Here is a 9,472-nt window from a genome sequence, read left to right as displayed (position 1 = left end):
AGAGCCGGGAGACGAGTACGTAATCGAGGAACCCGTTGAGTACACTTACGAGGATCAAGCTTACGTCAACTCGGAGAACTTTGCAGGCAAGATGACCATACCCTCGAAATCACTTCTATCATTGCTTGCTAGTTGCTCGCTCTATTGCTATGCCGCGATACCTACCACATGCTTTATCGTGCCTCCCATATTGCTATGTCAAGCCTCTAACCCATCTTGTCCTAGCAAACCGTTGTTTGGCCATGTTACCGCTTTGCTCAGCCCCTCTTATAGTGTTGCTAGTTGCAGGTGAAGATTGAAGTTTGTTTCTTGTTGGAACATGATTATTGTTGGGATATCACTATTATGTCTTGTTTACTTTAATGCACCTATATACTTGGGTAAAGGGTGGAAGGCTCGGCCTTATGCCTGGTGTTTTGTTCCACTCTTGTCGCCCTAGTTTCCGTCATATCGGTGTTATGTTCCTTGATTTTGCGTTCCTTACGCGGTTGGGTTATAATGGGAACCCCTTGACAGTTCGCCTTGAATAAAACTCCTCCAGCAAGGCCCAACCTTGGTTTTACCATTTTCCACCTAAGCCTTTTTCCCTTGGGATTCGCGGACTCAAGGGTCATCTTTATTTTAAACCCCCGGGCCAGTGCTCCTCTGAGTGTTGGTCCAACTTGTCAGCCGCCGGTGGCCACCAGCGGCAACTCTGGGTTGGCCTACCAGAAGTTTGGACAATCCGGTGTGCCCTGAGAACGAGATATGTGCAGCTCCTATCGGGATTTGTCGGCACATTCAGGTGGCTTTGATGGTCTTGTTTTACCATTGTCGAGATGTCTTGTAACTAGGATTCCGAGTCTGATCGGGTCTTCCTGGGAGAAGGAATATCCTTCGTTGATCGTGAGAGCTTGTGATGGGCTAAGTTGGGACATCCCTGCAGGGTTTTGAACTTTCAAAAGCCGTGCCCGCGGTTATGGGCAGATGGGAATTTGTTAATATCCGGTTGTAGAAAACCTGACACTTAACTTAACTAAAATGAATCAACAACGTGTGTAGCCGTGATGGTCTCTTTTCGGCGGAGTCCGGGAAGAGAACACGGTCTCGTGTTATGCTTGAGCATAATTAGTTCTAGGATCACTTCTTGATCATAGTTTATCGACCGTGCTTTGCTCCTCTTCTCACTCTCATTTGCATATGTTAGCCACCATATATGCTAGTGCTTGCTGCAGCTCCACCTCACTACCTTTTCCTACCCATGAGCTTAAATAGTCTTGATCGTGAGGGTGTGAGATTGCTGAGTCCCCGTGACTCACAGGTTACTTCCAAAACCAGATGCAGGTGCCGATGATGCCATTCCAGGGGATGCGACCGAACTCAAGTGGGAGTTTGACGAGGATTCAGGACGTTACTATGTTTCCTTTCCAGACGATCAGTAGTGGAGCCCAGTTGGGGCGATCGGGGATCTATCGCATTTGGGGTTGTCTTTATTTTGGGTTCCATAGTCGGACCTTAATTGTATTCTAGATGATATAATGCTATATTTATGTATTGTGTGAAGTGGCGATTGTAAGCCAACTCTTTATCTCTTTCTTGTTCAGTACATGGGATGTGTAAAGATTACCCCTCTTACGACATGCCTACAATGCGGTTATGCCTCTAAGTCGTGCTCCGACACGTGGGAGATATAGCCGCATCATGGGTGTTACATACCCCCAGCTCAAATCCCATTTTGGGCCACTTTTTCTTTCACTCTACCCCTGCTTCCCCTTATTCTGTATCCGCACCCTCCTCGTCTGACGCCATCGGTGTACCTCTCCGACCACCCCCAAGCATTTTTTGGACATCCGGAGCCCCCACCCACGCGCCTGTCTGCCTTGGACTACGCCGCCATCCGCCCAAAATTTGTCCGTAGCCACGTACGTTTCGCCCCCCACTGACGCTATCCATGGCGGACATCACCACCGACAGGTGTTCGATCAAATGACATTGAGCTTTTTTAAAACTTCTTGTTGTTTTCTAGAGTAAGCACGATGACAGGCTACATGATGATAGAGGATGACTTGCTGTGCGATGCATGGAAAAAGGTCATAGCCTAGGACTTTGTAGGTATGAGGCAAGGGGGTTCAATCTTTTGGCAGAACTCGTGTGTGCCTCGTTTCATGAGGAAAACAACGACACGCCCTATGACATGCACGTGATCCATGATCTCAATGTGAAGTCCCTAGGCCATCGTCGATGCACCATCTAATGGTAAGTTCTTATTCTTGATATACATGTTGGTCAATTGATTGATTCGCTCAAAATTGTAACTTGATAGTCATCATGTTGTATAGCCTAGACATGTTGCCGTGCTGTACTACAGGACCGAGGGTAGGCCATTTACGTTCAAACATTGTTGGATGAAACTCAAGGGGCATAGTGCATGAGATGACATGTGCAGATTCTGACTCGAGAATCGTTGAATTCGAAAAACTTGTTGAACATTCGGTTATTTCATATGTAGTATTTACATTTGAACTATTGTTGTACTACGAATATTTGTATGTTATTTCATCGATGAATTGATGAATTGTGCTATTTTCCATATGTTTTTAGGTGTTGCGGACATAAGAAAAAAATAGGGACAAATATATAAGGGACATGTTTGGCTGGTTGGCTCCCATATCCGTGTCTGGGGACATGTCCGAATTAGTTCGTGGACAAACAAGGTATCCCTTTTGCAGGTCAGCACTGGGGATGTCCGCAAAATAAAAAGTGGGTCGAGGGCCCATCAGACGTAGCATGCTCTTGTCTCCCGCGGTGTGGAACGGGACCTCCTCCCCGACCTACGTGAGGAAACGTGCATGCCCTACCCCCTCACGGTAGGTTGGGGACAACCTAGATGCATGGGAGGGCTCACCTGTTTGTTTGGCTTTTCATTTTTCTTGCTTTTCAATGTTTACTTTTCTGTTTCTTCTTTCTCAAAAAATGTTTTAGATTTTGAAAACGTTCATGAAGTTGTAAAGTGTTCGTAAATTTGACTTTTTTTAGTTTAAATAAATATTCACGAATTTGAAAATTATTATTGGATTTCAAAAACTGTTCATCAATTTGATAAAATATTTCTAATTCAAGAAATGTCAATGATTTTGAGAAATATTACCGGAATTCAAAATTTTCTCACTTTGCGATTTCAAAAAATGTTTTCAGTTTCCGTAATTTGATCTGGATTTTCAAAAACTGTTCCCAAATTTTAAAAATTGCCATCAATATGAAACATTGTTCTAAATACAAAAAATATTTGCGAGTACAATAGAGTTCACCAAATATAAAACATGTACGCCAATACAAAATTGTTCACTATTTCAAAAAAAATTGCGACTTCAAAATTGTCCGCGGATTCAAAAAATGTTCATGAATTACTATTTTTTTACAAATTTTAGAATTGTTCATGAAATCTAAAAACATTACTGATATTGAAAAAATTCATAATTTAAAGCATGTTCACTAATATGAAAATGTTCACACAATGCAAAATATGTTTACGAAATTTAAAACAATACATGATTTTAACAATTCTTCACGATTTTGAAAAATATATCTAATTTTTAAAATAAATCATGAATTTGAAAATTATTCCCGTATTTCCAAAAATGTTGACGTATTTCAGAAAAATAAAAAGTGTTTGTGAATTTGAATAAATGTGCATTATTTTTAGAAAATATCATGAATTTCAAAAAACAAATGTGGATTTGGAAAACATTCCCGGATTTTTAAAAATTGAGTAGTTCAAAAAATTACAGATTTTTTTAAATGTAAACAAAAGGGTAAAAGAAAGAAAAAATAAAAAAATAATAATAAAGGAAAAATATGTTCAGGGAAAGCCGTAGAACATTCCCAAAACCAGTGGGGACAAAATATCGGAATGTGCCGGCCCATATAGAGGGACAGGCGCGCTGGATAGTAAACGGTTGGTTGCTATTCAACACGGTAGTTTTATCGGGAGCAACTAGTTAACGAGCGCTTCTTCGGGAGCCTCGCAACGATCAGCGCCACTTGGCGCGCTCTTAGCCATTCGCCACGTGTCGTGTTTTGGATGCTCCATCTGGATTTTGTTTTTTTGTTTTTTCGCACGCGTTTTCGGCTTTTTAAACTGTTTTTTATCCCCTTTTTTTGACGTTTTGGTTTTCCCCGTCTTCTTTAGCTTTTCGATAAAAAAATCAAAAAAAAAAGTTTTGCGTGAAAAACGTGTTTCTTTTTTTTCTTTCTTTCGTGAAAGTCATGGTTTTCTTTCGCGAGAGGCACGGTTGCGCTTTAGCGAGAGTCACGGCCGTGCCTTTCGGAAACGGAAAAAACCGCATTTTCTATTTTTTTCGCGAGAGTCATGGTTTTGCTTCCGCGAGAGACACGGTTGTGCTTTCGCAAGAGTCACGGCCGTGCCTCTAAAAAAGGGAAAATAAAACGTGTTTTCTCTTTCTTTCTCGAGTCACGGTTTTGCTTCCGCGAGAGGCACGGTTGTGCTTTCGCGAAAGTCATGGCTGTGCTTCTCAGAAAGAGAAAAAAATACGCGTTTTTTGTTTTTTTTTTCACGAGAGTCACGGTTTTGCTTCCGCGAGATGCACGGTTGTACTTTCGCGAGAGTCACGGCCGTGCTTCTCGAAAACGAAAAAAATGTGTTTTTTTGTTTTTTTTTCCTTCCACGAGAGTCATGGTTTTACTTCCACGCGAGGCACGGGTGTGATTTTGCGAGAGGCACGGGCGTGCCTCTTTCGAAAAGGAAAAAAACCGTGCTCCCGGTTCGGGTTTTTTCGCCTTTTTTCGCGGGTTTTTTTCGTGAAAAAAAAGTTCGTCAAAACCTATCAACATGAGATCTAGTTTTGAAAATCTCGACGCGAGGAATCCAATGATGAAAACGATTCAAGATTTGGACGCATTGTTTAAAAGATAAAATATTTTAAATAAACAGATTTACGAAAAAAGAAAAACTCTCAGGTTACGACAAATGGCGCGCTGCATGTGCGCCACTTGTCACGATTGGAGAAAGTGGAGTGTTCTTTGCAACAAATACTCCTTAATTAATGATTTCGAGTTTTATCTCGCTATAAGCAAAATATATACTCCCCTGGACTGAAGATTATTCATGCGCGCTATAGTACCGGGCTGGCCTCTTACCATTTACATTTCTTAGCTGTCACTTTTTTTTCTGTTCGGTTTTCTTTGTTTCTTCCCGTCTTCCTCTTTCTGTTTTCTTTCGTTTCTCACCTTTTTTTCATTTCTTTCATGTGTTTAATGATTTTTTTCTTTTTCTTTTTCTCTCTCCAAATTTCTTCGTTTTTTTTACCTTTTTGTATGCATCAAGAATATTTTTTATGCACATGTTTAAGCATTTTTAAATACTTAATTAAATTTGTTCGAAAAATACATTGTTTTGATTTCTACTTTTTTTCTTACACATTGTATTTTTTATACATTAGGAATATTTCTTAAACAAACTTTTACCATTTTGGAAATAAATGAATATCATTTTTGAAAACATATATTTTTGGTACTTTTTTCATAACCATTGTATATTTTTTATATACATCAGGAACATTTTATGTATACATTTAGGTTTTTTACGAAATACCTAATTAAAAAAATTTAAACATATTTTTATGTCTATTTTTTCAAACACATTGTACGTTTATTGTATATATCAAAAACATTTTTATACATGTTTACCATTTTTCCAAATACTTGATTAACATTTTTGAAAATTGATCTATTTTCATGTCTATTTTTTTCATTCACATTTTACAGTCTTCATATAGTACGTCAGAATTTTTTCATACAAATTTAATATTTTCCAAATGGATGATTTAAGTGTTCTTAAAACTTGTATTTTTATGCCTATTTCTTCCATACACATAGTACTTTTTTCGTATGAATCAAAAACAGTTTTTCAAATGCATGGTTAAAATTTTCGAAAAAGTTGTGTAACTTTTTTGTAATATATATTTAGAATATTTGAAAATATGAATAAAAGTAAAAAAAAAGAAAAAAGAAAAAATGTAAAAAAGGAGGCTGTGGTCTGCCAAGCGCTGGGCCGGGCCAGTCTCGCGCTCGCGCTCAGGCGAGGCTGCCCGAGCGACCTACGCGCGAAATAGGGATCGCCATGTCCGTGTGCAGCCGTTCCGTTCCAGTTCCACCACCCGCGCCTCATCCACAACCGAACGGGCGCGACATGTGCTCGACGTTTTCCCTCTGAGACCACGCGGCCATGGCGCTCGCCTTCCTCCCGCCCGCGCCCGCAGTCCACCATCCGCCGCGCCCCCTCAATCCCCCGCCGCCCGCGTCCGCCACCAACACCGGATTCTCTTTCCTCTTCCCACCCGCCTCCCGCTGGCCCTCCCTGCAGAGGGCCAGCTCCGCGGCAGCCGGCGGTGGCGCCGGCTCGTCAGAAGCGCCGGCCGAAAGCTCGCTCGACGCAGACCTCCTCCGGAGGGTCTCCGGGGCAGAGGACGCGGACCGAGCGCTGGACATTGTCGCGGAGTCGCTGGGAGGCGGGGCCGGCTCCGGCTCGAAAGCGTCCCTTGACGCGTCCGACTCCAATGCGATAGTAGCGGCGGCGCTTGACCGGGGCAACGTCGACCTCGCGCTCTCCGTCTTCGACGCGATGCGCGCCGGCCTGGCGCGAGGTGAGCCCGCCTTGCTCCTCTGCTATTTTGTCCATTCATGAGTTGCTTGAGTGCTCCTGACTCCGGTGTCCAACTCTGAGTTTGCAGTAGGGCGCTGGGGCTGGGCAAGGCCGGACGCGCGGACCTACGCGTTGCTTGTACAGAGATTGGCGGCGGCTCTGCGCGTTTCTGATGCTATCAGGATAGTCGACTACGTGTCCCGTGCGGGTGTATCTTCTGCAGAGGAGGTGAGGTTTCGTGTTAGGAACTCATGTGCCAGAGGAATGTCGTGTGCTTATGTCATCTGTCGCATGATGCTCCAATCTGGTGTGCCAAGTATCATGCTGATTTCTGACCCATGAATTTGTAGTTTTAGAAAGTAAACGCTGAGTAGATAGATACCTCGCACAACAACACAAAATATCTGGCTGCTATCTATCTCAGTGCTTACTTTCTTCATTTTTCTGCTTTGCAGTTTAATTCTATGTAGACTTAATTTACAACTTTAATCATCTTTGACTGTGGATATGAATAAGTGCGATACAAAATCATTCCCAGAACAATCACCTTGCCATCCCATTTTCATAGCATTTCCATCAAGATATGAATAATTTCTACCAAGAAGTTGCAAATAGAAATTTAACAGATAGCAATAAATGTACTTCAGAGGAGTTTATTTGACAAAGGATTCAGTGGGAAACCATTTATGTATGGCATTACTTTCTTTTTTCCCGCCTTAGACTGATAATAACAGCAGCAAAGAAGAAATTAAGCCAGTTAGCATATTAAAATACATGGGATCAAGTTTCAAATTCGCAAGGTCAAGTACTCTTAGGTGCGTCCATCTGGCGGTTTGCAGAAGGCACACCTTAGTCCACAGTTTGGCGGGCATAACAAATGAAATCAGCTCATGAACATTCTAAGTATCCCAATTTATCCAGGACCTCCTTCGCCTCCTAGGGGTATCTTTGTTTGGGAGCCAACGTATCAAAGTTTGCATGTTGCGTGACTTAATATGCCTAGAATATATCTGCTTTGAATATTAACAGAGTAAAAATTAATTTTGAACAGTTTGGCAGTATTAATATTACAAGATTGCACATTGCCCCACAATAATGCCAGTAGTTCTGAATATCTTTGAAATTTGATAGTTTTGGTGAAAATTGAATATCCAATGTTGACATGTGGGTGCCTTAGTGAATGGAATATATCTTGTACACATTAAATTAGTGCAATTAAGTGTTACAGTAACACATTTTAGTTACTGCAGGTCCCGTTTGGCATAACTGTTCGCTGTCCAACCTGCATGGTGGCAATTGCTGTCGCACAGCCTCAGCATGGAACTCAGGTTCGATGCTTCAGAAGTAGTTGCTTTACTTCTCCTTCACATACTGAATACTACTCATCAGCTTGCAAAACACGGACTTCTAAACAATTTTCCGCAGCTGGATACATCATGGGACGCGAGACAAATGTGACTTGGAAGAATAAGAGGGAAACAATGGGGACGGTAGCTGTTAGATATTGTTAGCACAGGAACCAACATACTGTCGCCAGTAGGTAGGAGCACAGAAGGGAGAGTTCTAGGAATATAAATGCTTTTAGATCCATATGCAAATTGTAATTCTGGTAGGTGGATCTTATTTTGTAATTCTGTCCCTCACTAGGGTTTAGTGACGTGAGGGTTTAGTGACAATGGATGCTTTAGTAAATAGTTTCACTCTTTATGGTCGCACATTGCTATAACTTATAAGCACTTCAGCAGGACATTTTGATAATTTTATATAGGAAACGTATTCTTAACAGTTAACCCTCTCAATTCTCAAGTTTTATATATTCTCCACTTCACCTCTAAAATAGGAACCAATTATTCTACTCTCCTGTCTACCAAAACCGGTTGACATAACCCTCTTGCCACTTTTCACAATGACACCCCCCTCCCCCGGCCGTGCACACCTCTTACCATTGCCAATCTTCACGGTGGGGCATACACATCCCTCTTGCGCGTTGCGTGCTGCCCCCAAACTTCTCCATGGCCCGTCTTTCAATACACCACCACCTAACTCACCTTCTTTCCCGTTTGTTCCATTTTCAAGGTTGCTATAATGCCGTCATCGCCCATTTTCCGCTGGCAAGCTCTCCCAAGTGCTCTCATGGCTGTTGTTCTAGTTCGTGTGGAAATCAGTTCTTTTCCCCCTTTCTTTCTATATGTTTGTGTGACAGCCATGTCCTGCGACAGGCTATTTATCCCTCGTCAAGTCCTACAAGGATCTAGTTGTCAGGCTAGACTGCCACCATGGATAGATTATACCATGCTTGTAGGATTACTTGGACTAGGTCTGATTCTTGCTGTCAACAATATTGCTTCTATTTGTAGGAGACCATTTGGCAGATATGTTACATAGGTATACACATGCAAGTGTGTTAAATACGCAAGAAACCCTTCACAATGGGGAACTATGAACAACTATATACATGTCTAATGCCTTCCACCCCAACTCATGGCAGATCAACAACATGAACACAAAACCTGGAATATTTTTAGTTGGATGCTTTGAATTGCAAATATCGTTATGGTTTTTAGTTGGATGCCCTTCAGGTGGTTTCTTGTTCGAAGTGCCGGTACCAATATGAACTATTTTCTGGAGACGTTACAAGCATCGAGTCAGAAGAAGTGAGGTTAGTGACTGAAACATGTTTTATTCATCAAGCCGTCTATTGGATATTTCTGTACCACCTTCATAATGTTGTTTATTGTAATTTAGTGTCCTTTTAGGCTTTTAATTATGGATTATGATCACTACTTTTCAAAAGCAACTAATACGAACCTTTACCAGCAACATTTTGTTTTG

The 9,472-nt window shown here is 41.7% G+C and overlaps 1 protein-coding gene across 7 annotated transcripts in view; it reads left to right on the top strand.

Moving 5' to 3' along the window:
- The first annotated feature begins 6,143 nt into the window (after positions 1-6,143).
- The window catches only part of LOC119334711, a 7,225-nt gene continuing 3,896 nt past the window's right edge, over positions 6,144-9,472 (top strand). For 6 of the 7 annotated variants that reach the window (XR_005161511.1, XR_005161512.1, XM_037607251.1 and 3 more), the window contains exons 1-4: positions 6,144-6,641; positions 6,729-6,868; positions 7,891-7,968; positions 9,220-9,299. Coding sequence is in view for 5 of the 7 variants with exons in the window: in XM_037607251.1 (XP_037463148.1) it covers positions 6,224-6,641; positions 6,729-6,868; positions 7,891-7,968; positions 9,220-9,299 (716 nt within the window). In the remaining 2 variants the exon portion in view is untranslated. The remainder of the gene's footprint in view (positions 6,642-6,728; positions 6,869-7,890; positions 7,969-9,219; positions 9,300-9,472) is intronic. The other variant, XM_037607252.1, reaches the window with a different exon arrangement.

Source organism: Triticum dicoccoides, chromosome 7A (genome assembly GCF_002162155.2).
Source record: "Triticum dicoccoides isolate Atlit2015 ecotype Zavitan chromosome 7A, WEW_v2.0, whole genome shotgun sequence".
Taxonomy (NCBI): Eukaryota; Viridiplantae; Streptophyta; class Magnoliopsida; order Poales; family Poaceae; genus Triticum; species Triticum dicoccoides.
This window is presented reverse-complemented; position numbering and strand designations above follow the sequence as displayed.